A 22,668-nucleotide genomic window follows, 5' to 3' on the forward strand; every position below is an offset into this window, starting at 1 on the left:
AATTCAATTTGATTGCATTCACAAGTCTTAATGTCCCTGATCATTATCTTCATGACCCTTGATTGCATATGCCACTCTTATGATAGAACTAAATTTCCAATCATCTTGGATCTCCTACTCTCACTGACCCTATCAAGACATTTCCCTTCTAGTTCTAAAACTCTTAACATGCGTATTCTAATTCTAAGATAACAATCACCGTTGTTATCCCATTCCCTTAAATATTACTCATGAGACTTTATATTTAACTCAACACTTGACTCTTTGGGTTCTACTTCCCACTCAATGTATTAGACTGTTTCCACACAAACCCCTCCTATGTTTACACTATAACCTCAACAAATTTTCTAACAAAACCAAAACTTCATGACTTTACTCTTAAATTCATAACAGTTACAAATATCATTGCAACAATCAACAATTTGTCCTTATCTTGGGAACACAATATCTACAAATATTTATAAATTCCTTGACTCTCCAATATACTAATCTCAAGCCTCAAAACATTATTAACACTTACCTGTCACTTGTGTAGATAAAGTCTTTTGTTGAATTGCTTTGTCATTGTCCCTTCTCAAACTAAGACAACAAATCATTGTTCCTTTCCATCCAAATCATATGCTTGTTGTTGCATGACATGTGAACATTAAGAGACTAATATATACTATATTCAACATCATTGGAATATGGATCCTTGCACTACATTTTCCAATCTTTCAATTTACCCTTGCAAGGGTTTAGACAACTTTCACCAAAATGCCTATATTTCGATCAAAATGGAACAAAACTAAATGAAACAAAAGCCATTTTTTAGATTTTTGAGACCTCCACCTATCCCAATGAAAAAGATATTGAAATGTTAAGACTTTAACATGAAATAATGGTGCAATCATACTATTATATTGAAAAAAAATAAGAGAGAAATACATAAAACTTTCTTTTTCATTAACTCCAAACTTCATACATTGGGGTTGCTCCTATTTTGGATCATTTTAGAAACATATAAATGTGTTCCTATCATGGGAAGTGACACCAAACTTCCCGACTACCCCAAAACCATCATTGGACATTTGATCCCTCTAAGCATGATTTATTACACATATTGTCATTTTAATTTATTTTTGAACTTTCCTACCTTTTGAAATCTATTCATCAAGTCCATTACAAATTAATTTGGTCTTGTGATACCTTATGGAACATAAAACACTAATCAAACTCCTATTTTTCTTTATAAACCTATTACAAAGCCTATTAGGCCCAATTTACTTAACATAATCACTTTTTGCCAACTTGACCAATATGACTCAATATGCATTCAAATGGCTCTATTGGCCGTAATTACATTATGAAATGACCTTAGAGGCCTCATGTATCTTCATGTATTCTTAGATCACCAATATGATTGATTGGTGTCATGTAGTCCTCAAGTACCTCTGCACGATTGAAGGACTCTATAGTAACCCTCTTAGAATTCCCCACATATGTCTCTCATATATTCTTTATCTTTGTTTGACATATCCCCTCATATTCTTATCACTATTTTAATTTTGTTTTCTTTCTCTTTTATCAAACCATCTTTTGGATCCCCTCACATCCCATCTTAATTCAAACAATGAATTCTATAACTATTTTTGTTATTTCCCCTGCCTATGTTATTTTAGTTTAGTCATCCATATCCCTATAATCTATACTTGGTTTAACCTAACAATTACATCTCTCAATGAGCTTCCCCTTCCATAGTCACCCTTTAAATGCCTACACTAGAATTTTTTATTTTTATTTTTTTTCCCATTTCCATATTTTGCATGTGCATTAAGTTTCTCATAAGTATTTCTTATTAAAATCCTTTCTTATAGATTGACAACTAAGGTCCCAACAAAAAAACCATATGTTAACATCAAACACATTTCATAAGTAGTGGGTTTGCACATGTATCCTTAACATGATATAATTAAATGGATGTATACAATATAATATAGATTAAACTAAGATAAATTACACACATTCAATATCACACAATATAATAAACATTTATACTTAAAGAGTCATTTAATGTCTTTGGATATTCAATTTTTATTTTAGTAAGTATAAATATCTACATCCTATACACTAATTTAATCATATTTCTTTTTGTCTCATTACAAACATTTTCACATATTTTTGTCTATTGTTTCATTACTTAAGCCTCTATATGTGTAGTGTATTTGTTTAACTATTATAACATCATTTGATGTAGGGACATACCCCTAGATTCATCATTACATTTATGCACCCTTTTTTGGGTATCACACAATTCAATTTGTACTACATTATTGCTTTATTGTGCTTTCAACACTCTCTATTCTTCTCCATCATTAACTACTGTTGGGTGAATGTTCAATCTATATGTAACATTGACACCCTTGTAGGATTTCACGATAAGATTCCATTAGGCCATCTTTTTAGATTTTCAAACATGACTTGATTCATGAAGTCTTTAGTTTGGTTGTATTCTTATCAACATCTAAGATTTTGATATTTTCCAACTAAAAGAAATTTTAAAAAAAAATCCTTCTATTTTGAATGAGATCTCTTGGAAAAATTAGCCATGTACAAACAACTTGAGATAGCATTCAATAATAAGCTTATATTTTGAAGTATTTTAGGAAAGTGATTTTGGGAGCTTTTTATTACAAATATAAATATAGAAGATAAATTATAGGATTGAAAAATTATATAGATTTTATTTGAACAACTAGTGGCTAATTAATATTTTATACATATGAAGAAAGAGTTGAGAATATAGCATAAATAAAATCTAGAGACAAATAGAGAGGATTCTAAAATACTTGATTGCAAGATAGACTTGAAATAGAAACTTCAATTTATGAGAGTTTTTTCTAGCAAAAATAAGTATCTTCCATATTATTGTTGATGATATAGTTTGTCTCCTACAAAATTTGAAAATTAATAAATATATAGATGTAAACATGGCCCAAGGTTGTCACGAGAGAACTTATTAAAAAAGAATAATTCACAAGTTTTAAATTTCTCACATGTCAAGGGAAGTATATAAAATTGTTAAGGTTTTCCATTTGTAAAGTAATTGCTTGATAATTTTTCCTTTTTCAAATTTGATTTGCCTCTATTTTCTTGATGATCAATTTGAACTTCAATACACATTTTAAAATCTATTACATTAAAGTGAAAAAATATTATCTATTCTTTCATTTTAACATTATTTTCATATAATTATATAAATTTCTCCTATAACAAATTTCTTTATAACTTTTTTAATTTTTCATTATACATTCATGTTAACATTTTTGTTATAACTTTTTTAATTTTTCATTATACATTCATGTTAACATTTCATTTGTTCAAAACTTTAATGTATTAAAATAGAATTTGATCATTAAGAAAATAAGAACAAATTAAAATAGGAACAAATACCAAACAATTACTTTCCAAATAGACAACCTTAACTATCCTAATATGCTTCCCTTTGACATAAAGAAATTTAAAACTTTGTGATTTATTCATATTCTAGTGAAAAAAACTAAAATTAAATGGTCACCTGTTATACCTCTTCCCCATTCAGTTATGATATTACCAAACAAAACGTTCACTAATCCCGATAAGAGGTTTAGACGGCATTACATGCCAGATTTATAGCCTTTGGCTCTCCACTCCCCAATTTAGAGTGAAGGTACGTTTGTACCAGTGGCAATGGCTCTTTCACACTATTCAGCAAATGCCATTTTGAATTCAGCAAGCAGCAGCAGAGGACGTGCTTTGAGAAATGGGAGTCAAAACTTTAAATGCATTCCTTTCGTGGAAGTGCGAAAGAAGAGGAGGGTGGTGCAAGTCACAGCAGCTGTGATGTCCAAAACATCCCTCGACTACAGAAAGCTTGGAGACTCCGAGCTATTGATCAGTGAAGTTACACTTGGAACGGTAACCAGTTTATCTTATCTTCACTTTTTCTTTCTCTAGAAAAAGAGATTGAAAAATTGTTAAGATAATTGGAAAATTTTGACAGATGACATGGGGCAATCAAAACACTGAGAAGGAAGCTCACGAACAGCTCAGCTATGCATTCGACCGAGGAATTAACATCTTGGACACAGCTGAGGGCGTAAGTCTATAAAATTTCCACTTTTGGATTGTATCATTTGGGCTAGAGCGCTTAACACTATGTTTTATAACATGTAGTAATTAATTGTTTTAATTTTTAGTAATCAACTCAAATTATATATTAATACAGTAATCATCCTCCGAAAGCAAACGTCCATGGAGGATAGAAATACCAAATAACAAGGGGCTCCCAAGAAAATTGCATAAGTGTTTTAATTTTGAGTATCTGAAGTTGAGGATATATTTTCTGGCAACATACTACCTTGAATAAGCAGAAACGGGCTCTGCCTAAATGAAAGATGCAACATGATAAGTGCAAGCTGGACCACAAACCGGACATGTGTTGGAGAGAGCAACACATTTGATGAATGAACAGGGTAATTGATGAGTATTTACAGCTTTTTCTGATCACACTTAGTTATTGAACACCATGTCACCCCTTAACCATACCTTTTATAGCTAATCTCAGTGTATGCAAACCTACAAGAATTTCATTAAGTTGAACTGGATTTGATGATTACTCTTTTCGTACGGGTTGAAATTCAACTGCAGTTGATAAGAGCAAACACCAGAAAGGTTCCATGGCTATTTATTATTGGTTTTAGTAGACAGATAACTCTTATCTAAACCCTTAGGGTTATACTTGCATTCATATTTGAGAGCTAATCATGCTCACTCACCCATCTTGCTAATAATTTTGTTGAGTTCCCTCTTACATATTTAAGGACTCAGTGGATCATTCAATGGGATACTCTCTGGCATTCGTCTGTCTTGATTTTCTTTCCACTATACCCATGCTATTGTAGAATCTAGGATCATTTGCTTTACTTTGTACACACCCGCATAACCAAGTGGAACATTTTCTAACACAATGACTTTGTTTGTTGGTTGACAACAGAAGATGTGAACCATTTGTGTGTAAGCAGGATAAGAATCGTTAGTTTGACTTTTTATTAGTGGAATTAGGAATTGTCCATGGTACCATACCAATAAACTTCATCCATCTCTATGTTGATAATGAGCTACACTGATTGATTCCCAAACAAAAACGTCTTTATTAATAGGAAATAATACTTATATGAATCTTTGTTATAATTGGTCCATGGTAATATAGCAATAACTTCCATCCATCTTTATATTGGCAAGAGGTCGTAGTGTTTGATTGGAAAGAAAAGAAAAACTTTATTGCCAGGAAAATATAACTTTATGAATCATTGCAACTCTTTACAACTTTCAATGGTCCATGGTACCATAGCAATAGACTCCTACCATCCTTTTCCTGACAACAAGCTATAGTGCTTTGTTCCAAGAAATCCTTGTGACTAATCTTGACAATCCATGGTTGCAGCATCAGCCTTGGTCTATTTTTGCCTTCCACCAATCCCTTAAGTTATTGTTTTTTCGCTCGTTATATTCTTAGTACTCTCTATAAACTATTACTGAAGAGGCTTCAGCTTTCTTCATAACAATAGAAAGTATTGGTAGAGATAGCAGTAGACAATTCAAACAATGTTGTGGCACCATGGATATGACAAGACCATTCACCTTGGCATACAACCTAGGCTTGACGCTACTCTTCCTCTTGATAAGACTTGGAATTACATAAGACTTGGAACTTTTGAACAACCCTGTCATGGATGAATACACTCTACTTCAAGCATTTTCATCCCTCCTCTGTTGTGTCCTCTCCCCCATCCTTGTTTCTGTCATTCTTATTTTACAGTCCCGCTGTACCTTAGATGTTCTTTTGAATTTGTTTGTTTCAAATCATTGGCATTTTATAGAATTGTTAGTATTTTTTGTGGGATTTTTTTGGGGTCAACTTTTGAATTTAACACTTCAGATTTAATCACGGCACTAATAATATTGGTTGCAACAAAGGTGAGGTTACTGTCACATTGGTTCAGCTCCCACACACACCATAGAGAAATCCTGGGTATCATAGTATGGCCATGAGCCATGATATGCAAATGCATTACTCTGTAAAAGATGCTTGACAATACTTAATCTATAAATCCCCAGCTCCTATGACAAACAAGAACAGATGTATTAGGTTTCAAATGATCCAAGTTATCCTACTCTAGCTAATTGCATAATCAGACACTGGTCAGGGTTTTGCCTCTCCAGGCACTTGAATGGTGGCAAACTTAGGTGACATATTCATTCCACTTAATAAGTTTATATTAATTGCATTATTGGGTTTAGCACGTTTAGCACTAACACTTAAGATCTGCTAGCTTGGTTGATTGCTTATCTAGTTCAAATAAGCACACAAGTATTATAGTCCTGGTTTTAAATTTACCCCCACATGACTAGCTCTGGTTAGTTGTGCCTCCTACAATTTACCGTTCGTCATTCTGCAGATTTTGAACAGTATATCTCCATGGTGCTGTCCTTTGACAATGAACAAGGGAACATTACACAGATTTGATGATTGCTGACAGAGAGAGGAAGAGGAATGATAATAGTGTTAAGTCAATCACTTGCAGTCAGCGATTAATAAAAGAATAGTGGGGGAGAGGATTGACAAGAGAGGAATTGGAGGAATACAGGGACACCTTAGGGAATTGAAAGGAAAATCAAAAGGTAGGTCAACAACAAGTCATACCATTAAAACAATAGAGAAGACGCCAAAGGAAGGCATACACCATCATTGTTTTAGAAAAGAACATAGATCGTTACATTAAGGCACTTGCAGTTGAAGAAGAATTGTCCACCATTTCACAAAAAAGATTATTATACAAGCAATTGGGTTGTTCCCAGGAACTCTATCCATAAGTACATAGGGTTATCAGGACAACTTTACTCTTACACAATAACTTTCCAAATCAGTTCATTACAGATATTATTCGTATAATGGAACAAGATAATAATACTGTTTTCTTACATAGCCTAAGTTTTTCTTATAGGGGTGATAAATCTTAACTAGAACTTAGCTCTTAATTTAGGTAAAATTACACCCATTCAACCAAAAAAAAACTCATCATTATAAAGTCCATTTCCAATAATATTTTATGCATACCATCAAGGTAAATAACATATTTTGCTAATATTTATTAGACGGAAGTCTTTTGTTAATGTTTTGAGAATATTGTCCCAACATTCGAACTCATTAGATCAGGGGACATTACAGTGATATTAGAGCATTATCCTGCTATCTTGTGAGTAAAAGCTTATGCAAACTTACTAGAGAAGAACAAGGAAGAACACGATGAAGGATTTAGCCAATGAGATGAGATCCTATATGGAACAAACAAACGAAACTGTGATAAGTCAAATGGAAAAATCAAATCAGGCCCTTCTCCAAGCACTACAAAATATGAGAAATTCAATCAACAATTCGAAAGTTCATATACCCATGCAAGAGACACTAGCTCAATCAATTTAGAAAATAATAATGTATCTTCCGCGAGTGGACTACCCCAACTCCATTCTTACCCAGAGGAGAGATATCAAGAGAAGAGGAAGGAATAGAACAATTAATGACTAGAAATGAAGACATAGCAAGAGCTTATGCAGATCTAGAACCTCACATTAGAGAGATTGTATCATTTAGAGAATTTTCACAAAGACAAAAGACAAGAGGCACCTAGAAGGCACATTAACAAAGAGCTCAAACACAAATTAAACAAAGTAACACTTCCAAAATTTGATGGTTCAGAGAAAATCACAGCTCAAGCATAGCTACAAAAATTGAATACCTTCTTCACCTTAAGCCTCATGACAGAAGAAGATGCACTTCAGTTTGCAATACTCCATTTGGAAGGATCAGTGCATGAGTGGTGGCATCATGGGCTTATTTCCCTAGGTCACCAGTGTGTAAACTCCTATGGGGAATTTTGCCAAAGCCTCATTGATAGATTTGATGATAAGGACTCCTGATGGTATTTTCGAGAACTAACTCAACTCAAACAAACTGGAACAGTGGAAGAATTTGTTTGTAAATTCCAAGGGTTATCAGTTATGGTCCCAAACCTTTTCCAAAAGAGACTCACTCATATGTTTATAGAAGCACTTAAAGACTCCACCAAAAACTTTGTAAAACCATTGGAACCTAAAAAATTGGAGGAAAGCATCAGAAAGGAAAAGAAAGTTGATACAGGTAGGGAAAGACCTAAGAATGTTCTAACCAAGGCACAACACGAGTATGAAGGGTCAATGAAATTAGATCAAGGAAAGACATGCTTCATTATGTTCTTAAGAAAAAAGAGAACATAATAAAGAAAGGCTTATGTTTTAGGTGCAAAGAACCATGGGCATCATGACATAAGTGTGGCAAAAGGAGCCAAGTCCATAGAATGGAAGAAATTTCTGACAAAGAAATAAAGAGTCACATATGAAAACAAGACATGATACAAGAGATCTCAATAACATCCAACCATCAAATGTAGGGGAAAAGTGATGGAGTTTTAAAGAAACCCAACCCTAGCTATGACAATGATGCACAAATTTGAGAATCAAATTAGCAACCAATACTAGAGAAAAAGGGAAACAAAATGGAATTAGAAATCAGAAATTCATTCACTTCAAATTAGCTGGATATTATACATACCTGTTTTATTAAGATCAACAAGTAAGATGTGTGAACAAGTAAAAAATTGATTAACTAATCAGAGAATGAGAATTTGCAACTACAAACATATTAATGCAAATATTCAGTTGTATTTACTCACTCTCAAAATCTTCTCAAATTCTTTGTATGAAACTAAAGAAAGATCATACATTTCTAGAGGCCTAGAAAGAGATAAAGTATCTACCAAGAATTATAAAAATGGATAGTCCTAAACAATATCCAAAGACTTAGGATGACATAAAGTCTCTCCTAAGGGTTAAATAGAGATGGATATTCCTAAAGGACATTTATAGAGGCCTAGGATGAGATAAAGTCTTTCCTAAGCATTATAAAGAGGGGTAGTCCTAAAGAGAAATTCATAGAGGCCTAGGACAAGATAAAGTCTCTCCTAAGCATTATAAAAAGGGATAGTCCTCAAGGGACATCTAAAGAGGCCTACCAAAGAGGCCTAGGGTGGGATAAAGTCTCCCCTAATGTTTACAAAATCATACTGAAAAGGGTATCCATAAGCTTTGGAAAGAGATAAAGTCTCTACTAGAGATTATAAGGATTAGTCATCAAGACTCATCATGGGTCAAGTCAATACACAATCGAGAGAACAGAACTGTTGCAACACATCAAGATAAGTGTCTTTGAACTATTCTTAATAATTTAATTTAACATTTGTTCTTTAGAGTTGACATGCTCATAATTGTAAATTTATGAGCTCTAAATGCAAGATGAATTTTTTGTTTCAGGATCTTTGGATTGCATATCAAAGTTACATTGAGGAATTGAATTGCTTATAGGCAAGCAATTTGAGGAAGGGCAGATTGTGGTGTCCCCTATCGTAAACAAAGTTTTAATTACAATATAAATAATTAATAGTAATTAAATTGAAATATAATAATATTATATTAATATAATACATTACTAAGATAACAAAATAATATAATAATGAAACTATTATAATAGTAAATAATGACGATAAATAATATAAATAAATACTAATATTGATAATATAATATTGATCAAAATAATAATGCAATATTATATTATTAAATAATTAGAAATAAAAACAATATTAAAGAGATTTTAATAATTGTATATTATACATACACATATAAATGAAATAATAATCTCCACATAAAATAATTTTAATATTCATATCGACATTGCAAATGATATTATTCATAAATGAGATTATATTCAAATTATTAAATATTATATAAACAATTTTGTCAATCAATTCAGAAAGTTGACCATCAAAATCAAGGGGAACAACTAGCTGTTAAACTTCTTAAGCACCGTAATTGCTTTTAGCAAATATAGGAGGAGCAAAGTAAATCTATATTGGCGATAGAAGAATAATTATTGTTTATGCGGAGAAAATCTAGATCAGTATATTGATACTAAGTAGCTCGTAATAAAATGAATCTGCAACGAAAGGATTGGATATGACCAAGGTACTGTGAACGAAAGTTAGTAGTAGAAATGCAAATATGATACCATCAAAGTCATGTCCAAGATGTATTTGATTATAACACTAAACAATGTCTATGTTGATCAAGTAACCATATAATTAGCAACTGGAAAGTAAACAAGACCATGTCATCATTATCGCTACTGAAGGGAGATTATAATCGATGGCTAACTAATCGTCAGTTCATCATTTGAAGGGGTGCCATGAATGTTTTATATTAAAGTTGTGACGAGGAGCTATAATTCTTCATACAATATTAAAAGGCAGATTTGATGATCGCGATGGAGAGGGGACAAGGTATGATAATAGTGACCAAATCAATCACTTGCAGTTAGCGAATAGGAAAAGTATAGCGGGAGAGAGGATTGATAAGAGAGGAATTGGAGGAATAAAAAGACACCTTATGGAATTGAAAGGAAAATAAAAAGGTAGGTTAACATCAAGTCATACCATTAAAACGATAGAGAAGACGCCAAAGGAAGGCCTACACCATCATTGTTTTAGAAAAGAACAGAGATCGTTATACATTAAGGCACTTGGTAGTTTGAAGAAGAATCGTCCACCATTTCACAAAAAATATTACTAGACAAGTAATCAGGTTGTTCTCAAGAACTCTATCCATAAGTACATAGGGTCATTAGGATAACTTTACCCTTACACAATAACTTTACAAATCAGGTCATTGCAATTTTTTTTTTGATAGGTAACATTTTGTATTATATTGATAAAAAGAGAGATACATTGCTTTGGTATGGCTAAATGCCTTTCTGTCTAACTACCCATACCCTGACCATACACATGCCATTAGAGAAAAATACAGAGTATGAACACTTTGAAGAAGATAAAACCACCCAACCCAAATACTTATCCGATCAAAACAAACAAAACAAATCCATCTCCATCTCCACTATCTGTAATTTCTTACTCCTTGAACCATCGCGCAACTTCCTCACGAGTGAATGTTGGAGTGAAGTGGTCATCCTTCATTGAAATCCCCTTCCTCCCCCTACGGCGCTTTCCGCTGCCCTCCCCCTCTTCGAATAGCAACGGTGCATCAACCTAGACTCCTTGTGATGTGGATGCACCCTCCTTAAGGTGGCATTTCTTCTCAATTTGGTGGTGAATTTGTTGTCCAGGAGTAAGCGTGTTGTTTCTCAGTGTGGCCTTCATAAAGCCTCGTTCATGCTCCTCCAACGCCCAAATGTGCTTAGTCAAAAACTCCACTATCTTTTTCCACCCCTGCTCTGCTTTGGGGATATGGGCACCTTGCAGATTTGAGGATAGCCACAAAACCAATGGTTGAACCGAAGAGTCCCCTCCGCTAATTAGCTTCCAAGGCTCAGTTCCCATCTCAATACCTACACCTAGAAAAATTCTCTCAATTATGTCCTCCAACCCCATAATCCACTACCTATCCACACATGCAACAACAACCTAGCGGACCTCTTCTTTCGATTCCCCCACCATGAAAACAAATGAACTTGACCTACCTTCTAACTGTATATATCTGCCTTGGAACTCTTTAGAACGAAGTACCAAGGCAAACCAATACTCCATTTGACACGTTCGAGGGATACATCATTGAATTGGAAATCTTTGCTTACCTTGGAATGATTTAATGTCATCGGAAGTCGGACTCATGATGCCTTTCCCTTAAGTCATCCAGTTTTAAATTTTCATGTATGAAATAATATGTCTAATGGCCAAACAATAGTGCTCTCTTTATTCTAATCCAAGGTGATGAAAGTCCTCAAAGATTTCATTTTGTGGACCCAATACTGCATTGGCACCTATATTGGCTAGCATATTTGCCACCTTGTTCGCTTCCCAAAATGAATGTGAAACCTTAAAATCATCAAAATCCAGGAGCAATTCTTTGATTTGCTGAATACATTGATCCAGATGCCATGCCTCCATCTTTCCTCTCTTGATGCCATTTATGATGATCTCCAAATCACCTTTCAGATGAATTCATTTACAGCCAATTTTTGGTTCTAAGCCCAGAGCCTCTTTGGCTGTAGAACATTCTTTAGTATTATTTGTTCCATCTTGCAAAAATTTGGTTGCAAAAGCGAGAATGTTGCCCTTGTGGTCTCTTGCCACACACCCACACCTTGAAACACCTGGGTTTCCCCTGGCCGCCCGTCAAAGTTTATCTTAATCCAACCATCCTTTGGGGGTGTCCAGAATGCCATTGCCCTCTTCAAAGTTGGATTAACCCCAACAAGCCCATGAATGGGCCAAGTCATTGCACTTATTATTCATATATTGGAACAAGATAATAATATGTGGTTATCTTACATGGCCTAAGTTTTTCATATAGAGGTGATAAATCTTAACTAGAACTCCGCTCTTAATTTGGGTAACATTACACCCATTGAACCAAAAAAGCCTCATCATTATATAAGTCCATTTTCAATAATATTTTATGCATACCATCTAGGTAAATAACATATATTGCTAATATCTATTAGAAGGAAGACTTTTGCTAATACTTTGAGAATATTGTCCTAACATTCCAACTCATCAAATCAGGGGACATTACAGATTAAGTTGTAGTGAATTGTGGTTTAACATGAAGGCTTGTTAAAGTTCAACATTATAATGGTTGCAATTACAAGTCATATAGAGGAGAAGTCGTAATTGCATAATCTGTTGAGTAACGAGTGGATTGTGAATGATAGTATAGGTGCACATTCATGGTGTTATTGGAGCACTTATGGTATTTTTAAAAGGATGAAAATCTTCTAGGAGATGCTTAGAGGTACCCTAAGCAACTAGTTGTTAGGTGTTTGCCTTTTCTACTATGAGGCTGAGTTGATATTTTGTTGTATTGGAGGAAGACATGTATGCATTTCATGAATAGATGGTCAATGACCTTTGACTAAGTGTCAGAGGCAACAACTTATGTACAGTAATTATCCTTGTGGAGAAGTCGCAGTATGTTGATGTCATGGTATTATTATGTTTTGGTTGTGGGACTGTTGATATTCTATGTGCTAGTTAGATGGTTCAGTTGGTGGTTATTCATGAGCATGTTTGGAAGCTACATTGACTTGCTTTGATGGATGGAATGAGGTTAGATGTTGCTTGTTGAAGGTCGGTAGAGCTCATTGAAGGTTGTATGTGGTAGTTTGTAGATAGAGATACTTTGCAAGAGCTTATTTTATTGGACATAATTTATTGTGAACACAATTACTATATATATATATATATATTTTTTTTTTTTTCTTATAAGGGTTTCTTACATTAATATGTGTCTTGTGTATATTTGGTCTGCATACAATTTCACGTGTTTCCTCTATTGTGCTACTGCTAATTGAATTTTTATTACAAAAAAATTGAATTTGATAACATAATCTTAAGGTGTTCCAATGTCCTAGTTAATTTGTCAATTGTAACAAGGATCACATTCTGAACTTTTATTGTTAGAGTGTATTTGCTTTAATGAAGCTTCCATTTGATGTCATCATTGTATGTGTGTGGGGTGAAATGGCTAATGTGTTGCAGTTTAGAAAATTTGGTATGAATGGTTATTGTAATGTGTATAAGTGTTTTTAGTTGTTGCATTTGAAGGATCTTAGAGAATATAGAGCATGTCTCGTTAAATTCATATCGAGCACATAAAGATCTAAGATGCAAGACTTTTTAGTGGTTAGAACTTTGAGTTATGGACATTGAAGGTAGAAGACCTCTTGTTAGATACTTCAATGGACAATAGTATCTTCTTTAGTGTAACCTATAGGTATGCTTGATGAGGAATAAAATACATTGAATAAAAAAGCTATAAGTATTATTTGTCCATGTCTTTTAGATTTTGTAATGATGAATATGCTAGAATACCCCTCTGGATATTCAATGTCAATGAAAATACAAACTCTACATTAGTCCCAGAGTCTTGTAAATAGGATTTTCTTGAAAAGAAAATTATATTCTTTGAATATAGTAGAGGGAGGTTGATAATTGCATTTTGTTATGTTCCTTACTCAATACATGGGAATATGTGACTATGCCAATCAATGGTAATTGTTTTTCCCTAAAATAGCGATAAAATCGATGGTATTTCTTTGAGTGCAGAGATAAAGAGAAAGTTCGTGGAGAATCCTCTAGTGATGCACCAATTGAAGGGGTAGATAAAAGAATAGAGGGGATAAGAAGAAAGGGGGTGGAGATTAAAAGTTTGAGGACGACGGGCTTAAGTCTCTTGGTAACCCAAAAGTAAATTGCTAGAATATGCCAAGAGATGTCAAATACATGAGTTTAAACCCAAAAAGAATGATGACTTTGATAGATCCTTCAATGTCGATTAGGATGCTAGTGATGATTTTGTATTTGCTAACATTATAGGCGATGATTCTTGGTTTATATTGTCAAATTGGAATTTGATATGAGCGTACACTACATTGGTATGACATAGTTTTGGGGAGATTGGTATGTTTGTACAAGATACATATAAAAATCATACATACATTATACAAACATATATTTGTAGTAAAGAATAAAAATTTAAGTTCAGAATGACATATTTTTGGCAAGTTGGCTAATGTGTATAGTTAGATGTTGTCATTAATGACAACACTATTATCAATCAAAAGGTTGTCCATGATAAGGATAAAATTTGGCATGTTGTGATGAAGAAATTGTCAAAGTAGAACTAGGAAAATTGTCACCAGTTATGCTGTTTAAGTCAACGAGCTTCACAGGAAGCAGATGGAAGGCCACAAGTTTAATATATGGTAGAACAAGGAGTATACATGATATGTTTATGTTTGCTAATGTTAATGTATCAATTAGAGTGAGTTTTGGGTGAATAACATGGAACTAGTCTATTATTGTAGAACCAAAATACATGGATAATTAGACTAAGGAATTGAATTGTCTTGACAATTCAAAACTTCTTAATGTAGGGACGACATCCTAGCTATTTACCCTTGTTTAGTAGATTGTGATAAAAATGATTTGGAAACATGGAATACTTTTTGTTATTCAAGCCCACTGGATAGAGTTAAAGCAAAGACTGTAGAGGAAGGTATTTTTGCTATGTGAAGATATATATGATGATGCTATGCTATGATTATGTTTTGCAAGCTTTGTTTATATTGGGATATGTATGTTTTGATGGCCAGACTAGATCAAAGACTATATGAGCATGATCAGATGTGAGCTACACACAAGGACTAATCGAATATTGAAAATATCAATATAGTCAGTTTGGGTATAGTATCTATATCACTTGTAATGGTTGTATAGTTTGTATATTGTTGTATGAGCAATGAGCTCATTTTTTAATACAACTCCTAATAGAGTTGAGGCCTCTAACAAGGACAAATGTACTAAATGTGTAACAAGTAACAACCACTTTTTTCGGGTTTTAACTAACAACTAACATATCAAAGAAATATAGTTATTACTTCATTTTCATAGGAAGACAGTTATATCAGTTACGTTCATGGGAATGAGATTAACAATTACAATCAGTTAAACGAAAATTTCATAACTAACAATTGAAAACACCATCAAGGAGTTTACTATGGAAATTAAAATCTACATACCATGGAATTTGAAACCGAAATCAATCTAGGGATGCTTCTGCAAACACCTAGGTTAGTCCACAAATACCACTTAGGATTAAATGACGATTACCATCCAATACCACTATATCAAAATCAAATGACGATTACCATTAAATACCACTTATATCAATTAGGGCATCAATTACCATTGGATCATTTAGGGCATCACATACCATTGTATCAATTAGGGCATCTATTATCATTGGATCATTTAGGGCATCACATACCACTGTGTTAATTGGGGTGTCATATACCATTGTATCATTTAGGACATCAGATACCACTGTATCATTTAGGACATCCGATACCATTGTATTATTTGGAGCGTCAGATATCTCTGTTTCATTCCTTTTCTTCCTATTGCTAATTGTGGCAATAACATAAGATTAGAAGATATGCTCATAATCATTATTCTTATAAATGAAAGACTAAAATAACAATCCTATAGATATATTCCATATTCAGTTGGAAGGTTAATCGATCTAAATGGTTACCAATTACATTGACGAGAAAGGTTGCTTTCAGCAAAGGAAATAACCGAATTCAATGCTATAAATTAATCCATCATATCTTCTACTTGTATAAATATCATAAAAGTAAAAATACCTGTTACCAATAAATGTTTGGATGCTCAACCTATCTTTATCTGATGCACATTCTGACATCTCATGGAGAGGGAAACATTGTTAGAGGCTTAACCTCCCAACCATGGACTTCAAACTTATCCCCACACTTTCTCTAACTAGAAAGGCCCTCCCTACCTGGAATAGACATGGAACACCTTGTCAGCCATTGAGCATCCTGGTACTTAATCACACCACTCGACTTGACAACAGAGAATAAATTGGACATGCATGAGCTATTTAAAGTGATTCTTTGAATATGTAATACGTTTATGAATTGCTTCTGATTCTGATTTCATGTTCTTGCAGATCTCCTTTCACCTCTTCACCTGTTCCTTGGCTATACAACCAGGTGTAGGGTGTTTTTTTAGTGGTGAAGATTCATAATGTTGCGAATTTTAGAAAAGTTTTGCTAGTAATTTGGCTAATAATTTAAGATTTAATGCAACCTAAATTGCCACATTTTTATTAAAATAAGTTTAAAATATTTAAAATCGCTCAATAATTTATTTTATAAAAAAATTTAAAATCAAAGATTCGCCACAATGTTCGATCCATGATTAGATTTGATTCACCTAAATATAATATATTATTGAAGAAATTAAAATTAATTCACCAATAACTATCATAATTATTAGTTACTTTAGGCATATATTATCAATATTTAGTTTTCACTATTGATTTAAAATATAATGTAATTATCCTCATAATTTCCATGAGATAAAACATGTTCAATTTTGATTTGTAATATTCCATGACGATTAGCGAACTTCCTATTATTATTGAGATTTGCTAATATTTTCTACTCAAAAATTATGATTCCAAAATAATCGCCAATGTAAATAATATTTAAAATAAAAAAATTGAGAGATTTGCTGATAAAAATAATTTGGTTTTTCAAAATAATGAAAGATTCCCCAATAATTTATATCTTTTTCTGGACGGGGGTTTCTTAAAGTTTACCCTGGCCGGGTGAGTCCCAGGTGTTTGAATCTCAGGGCAACCAACTCTTTCTATTGATCCTCAATGGACATAAGAATATTACATGTTTTCAGCATATCACATTTCTGTGACTTGAGAAATATAATCTTAAGACTTGCAAAATAAATACCATTTGATTCTGACATTCAACGGTAGAATAAAGATATGAAATCAAGACATGAATATTTGGTCTCGACTCATCATGAGAAGTTCTGACCTAAGGAGGATCTATCCAATGATATCAAACAGGGGTGATGTATGATATTTCCAGCAACTGTATCTTATTGCTGTAATTACAAATGCAGTAGTATCTGATAAACACATTATAAATCATTCGGATATGGGAAGGTAACCACATAACCTGGTAAGTTCGAAAGGTAATTGAGCCTTGGCTAGATGCTATCAACCAGCTCCTTAATGGAAAGAACTCCTAATGCAGTTTTAGTTTGATTACCAACCACGTTTTCAGCAAGAGCATAGATGAAATGATAATTATCTTGACAGAAAATATGCGGGGAAAAGAACGAAAGGAAAAATGTAGAGAGATATATCGTGAGGAATGAGACTCAATGGTCTAATATCTTCTTGGTTTCTCACAGCTCCCAAATATATAGAGGCGTTCGATATCTCCAGGGTTTCAAGAAGCCGTAACTCTTAAAGAAATGTTTCACCTTCTTGGACGCCTATATAATATGCCAAGTGTGCATTTCGGTTTCAAGTAAAGAATTGAATAGATAAGGAAAAGAATTTGACAGGTTACAAATCAAAAGAATAATATAAACATATTTATTTACTTGCACGTAAATATATTTTATTAAGATGACACATTAAATGTTTATCCAAGGTCGTACCTTTTAAATATGTATATCTAAACACATGTTTCATTTTGAAAGATTTATTTTATCTTGTACATGCATTTAAATGTACGTATTAAATAGATAAAATCTTGTATAAAAATAATACTATGATGTCACCTTTAATTTGTATCTATGTGTACGTACATAAATATGTATTATAATGATGTGGTGGAAAAGTGAACCATAATCCAATAAAAGGTATGTACTTTAATTAAGATCATTAATGGTTTTATCCAATAGCTCATGCATGTCTAATATGTGTATCCTGTTATGTAGTCGCTAGGTCCTCAACAATGGTGATTCACGATTCATACCCATTTATCCAGTGATGGTGATGCTCCTGGGCCCAATTCTTTTCTGACAATGCTTCCACCCGTTTGACGTGCTCCCTACAAGGAAATTCTCCGCGGTTAAATCATATTACCATAATGAGTTATTAATCATAATTAATCATAATGGCTAACCGCCTTTTCAATTCCATGAATTCATGATAAATAATCAATTAGCATGTTATCTTCATATGAAATTATAACGACTTATCTTACCATTTTGCAGGATTATGTAATGTTCTCGTTATAAAATAAATTTTTAATTAAGATATTGTAATTGGGCTGATTGATTTAATATATCTTGGACCCATTTTTATTTTGTTTTCGTAGTTTCTGTTGTCATCAGCTATCTTTGTACACCATCAAAAAGTTTCCCCGACAGGTATTTAAGCACGACTTGTAGGTAGTCATTAAGTATGCAATTTGGATTATTTTCTCTGTACTGCGAATTCCTATTGAGATTCTCTGTTGTTCGCCATTTCGGAAGTGAAATATCTTCCCTATTTGGTCCTTTTAGTTTCGGTGGGATTCAACCCTCACCCTATTTCGTCGCCTGTAATACTTCATTCGGATCTGGGACATCGGAGCACCATCTTTTGGCAAATATTAATTGGAAGATTATATGTGTTGATTCTTCATTCTTGTTTGGGTTCATGAATTTTGATCTATAAGTGTTTCTGTTACAAGACTCGACATTCCCTTTTTGTCTGCACACCACTTGTCACTGTGGTTCAGTAACTTCACCGTACACTTGTCCCTCACCACTTCATACGGCCATTTGAGCCTACCGTACGACCATCCCCTTCTCTCCCCTGTACAATGGTCTTCCTACTCCAGCCATCGTACGACTCTCTCCACACTCCATGCGACCCTGTCCACACTCCATACGACCATCTTGGGTGCCTACTACTAGACACTATACAAACTTCCTGTGCTTGCACATTGTACGTCCAAAGTTTTGCTGCCCTCCGTACATTTCTCCATTCCATCGTACGACTTGCTCAACACCCTTCCGTACGACATATCTGCTCACCTTCCCACCATACGGCTTGTACCGTATGACCTCTCCCTTGTCGTACCTCCTCATTTGATGTCCGTACCACATCTCCACTTAGCTCCAGTATACTGTACTGCCTCCACAATAGCTCCATCTGAGTGAAATTTTCAGTTCCTGATAGAGAAAGATCATTTTCAGGGAAGCTGTAGAGAACAGGATCATCACAGATTATAACAAATTTAACTGTCAACTGACTTCATGTGAACCTCAATGGCTATATGGACATTTTAAATTGGGTCGAAAATTGGGATGTAACAAAATGTATGTAATAGAATCTTAACACAGGCAAAACTCTGAATAGGGTATTTTTGATGAGTGCATCATTTTGCGAGTACCATCCCCATCGGGGTTTTCTCTTGGCCAAGGTTTCCCTATGGTGTTATGAGTTTCTTTGTGGCATGATATTTATTGTTATTAAGTTTATTTGCTCATGCATGTTTATGGTTAATTGCTAAAATCCAAAGTTGGGTAAAAGGTGTTGGAATATTGATTCACCCCCCTCTTAGTATTCCCTACTTCTAAACAATTGGTAGAGCACCATTACTTGGAAGAAGTCTAACAGCTTGAGAGAGATCATAATTGATTCAACAGTTTTGCAAAGGAACTATGAAGCTGCACTCGAGGAATTAGATCAGGCCAATGATAAAAAGAAAAAACTGAAAATCAAGCTTAAGGATGCTCAAGATTATATCAAGAAGCTGAAAGATTATCATTAGATAGAAGCATCAAGGGCTAAAAGGAAAGAGCTAGTTGATCAGATCAAGGACTCAGATTTGGTTACCAAATTGAAGAAGGATAATCAAGTACTTAAACGGAAACTTGAGGTCACATCACTAAAGTTCATCAAGATTTCAGATGAGAACAAACCAAAAGAAGATTTGAAAGATAAGATTACTGAATCAAACACAGCTTACCAAGGTGAAATCAGAACTTGATAAATCAAAGCTTAAATACAAGGAACTTGAGAAGTACACCAACATTGTGAAAGGTGAACTCGTTCAAACTAAGGTACAACTTGATAAGTTATATTCAAGTACTGATAAGCTTGATGAGCAGCTACTGACATAGAAGCCTAAAGGAGACATGACAGGCATTGGATATGTTGAAGTTGAGTCTTCTAAAGAATCCGAGACATTGATTGAGCATGAACCTGAACAGGAACCTAATTGAACATCAGATCAAATTGAGCAACCTAGAGAATAGAAGAAATCATTCAAAGGTAGATGTTATGCATTCAACAAGTATGGACACGTGAAGAAGGATTGCAAAGGTAACATGGATACAAAACCCTTTATTAGATATTGTTTCAATTAGTTTCTTTATGGACACAAAATATATGAATGTAAGAAGCCTAATCAGAGATCTAGTGTGAGAACAAATGAAAGACCTAGCATGGCAGAAGAAGGCCTTTGGGAATGAATAATGTTATCAACAATGGTGTTACATGCTACAAATATAACATTTTTGGACACATAGCTAGATATTGCAGATTGCAAGTAAATCAGTTTGGACCACGGTATGGAAATTCAATTATTAAATGTCATATTTGCAACAATCTGGGACATATAGGTAGATTCTGTAGATTCAATGGATTTGTGAACACAATGAGAACACCTAATGTCAAAAGAAACAATTATGGTGGAAGAACAAATGCAAATATTAACCATACACATAATGAAAGCATTGACAAGACACTTGTGAGAGAAGGAAGTACAATGAACACAAAGGTATGGAAAGAAAAGGGACAGGTATGCACATAGAACAAAATGGATGCAGTGTTTAGCACTGAACCCTCTACTTCAACCCAATTTTCTATTGTAGCTATAGGGGGAGCTCTTTACCTGAAATTTACCAGATCCCTCAATTGATTAGTTAAGATATGCCAAGTTAACTGCAAGAATGTAAGGAAACTATGATCCTGTATCTCAGTTCATAGATGCTTATTTGTTTGTACAGAGGGTTGCTGCAAATTTTAGCATATTCTGTTGCAATATCATCTTTATATACTACCTTTGAATGCATTTATGACAAAGTGTTTTACCAAGGATTTAAAGGGCAAGATTGAATCATTCATCATTTGAGTAGTTTGAGACTACAGTGAACCTTGAGTGAAGGAGCAAAGTGATTTTGAAGACAATTGTGAAAGATTTGGTGGATGCCCTAGTAGAATCGTAATGAGGTATTTATCATACTGCGAAGTTGTTTTAAGCTATTAATTGAAGTTATCTTTGAAGCTAGATTATCATGGACAAACTTTGATTATACAGTGTAAAAAAAAGGCCTAGATATCAGTTTAAAAAACACCCATTCATATGATTGGAGGACGACCCTACTAGAGTGTTTTCCCAAAACCCTAGGAGGTGTTTTACATGTTGAAGATATTAGGGTTTATATTCACTGTAAGCTGGAATCAATTGGCAATGAGGATATTAGATCAGAACATGAGAAGATATACAATTCAGACAAAAACCTTGAAACCAGAAGCTACACGGCTAGAGAACTTGAACATTTTACAGTTTGTGGATTATGAGGAACTTGAGTGGATAAGGATTGTGTTAAGCAGAATATATGACCAGATGTTTGGGTTGGGAGACAAGCCAACCATGATCACTAAATAGCTAATTCACTTTGTAACTCGCTTAGATAATGTTGGTATTGTACCTTTGACAACTAAGATGGTCAAGAAAGAAGTTGAGACAAATACTGGTACAAAGTGGGATAGGAGAACCGTGACCCTCTCTGATATAAGGCAAACAAATGTTAGGATCATAGCTATGATCCTAGGTTACAAAATGGACTACAGTACCAGGCATAATTCAGTGTCAGCTGGTGTAATTCAGACAACGTACAAGATGGTCATTGAAAAGGAACACTTTGATATATGTGAAATTCAGAGACATCTATTTGAAAACTTGAGAAGGATTAAACATGACAAGTACCAACCTTTCAGATTTGGATCACTCTTTCTACACATCTTTCATATTATACACAAATTTCCTTATATGTAGACACATGCATGGACTAATGATAGATGCACAATGGATTTGATTTCTGAACATTATATTATGCAATATAGAGGTGATATTACTGCAGATTT

General features: G+C 33.8%; 1 protein-coding gene across 1 annotated transcript in view; it reads left to right on the plus strand.

Annotated features, from left to right (window-relative positions):
• The first annotated feature begins 3,584 nt into the window (after positions 1–3,584).
• Positions 3,585–22,668, plus strand: part of LOC149529610 (uncharacterized) — a 227,481-nt gene continuing 208,397 nt past the window's right edge. The window contains exons 1-2 of the mRNA XM_089810040.1: positions 3,585–3,936; positions 4,022–4,117. Of these exons, the coding sequence (XP_089666166.1) occupies positions 3,709–3,936; positions 4,022–4,117 (324 nt within the window). The 5' untranslated portion in view covers positions 3,585–3,708. The remainder of the gene's footprint in view (positions 3,937–4,021; positions 4,118–22,668) is intronic.

This window comes from Cupressus sempervirens, chromosome 11 (assembly GCF_028749045.1).
Source record: "Cupressus sempervirens isolate cs-2001-9-10 chromosome 11, ASM2874904v1, whole genome shotgun sequence".
Lineage (NCBI taxonomy): Eukaryota > Viridiplantae > Streptophyta > Pinopsida > Cupressales > Cupressaceae > Cupressus > Cupressus sempervirens.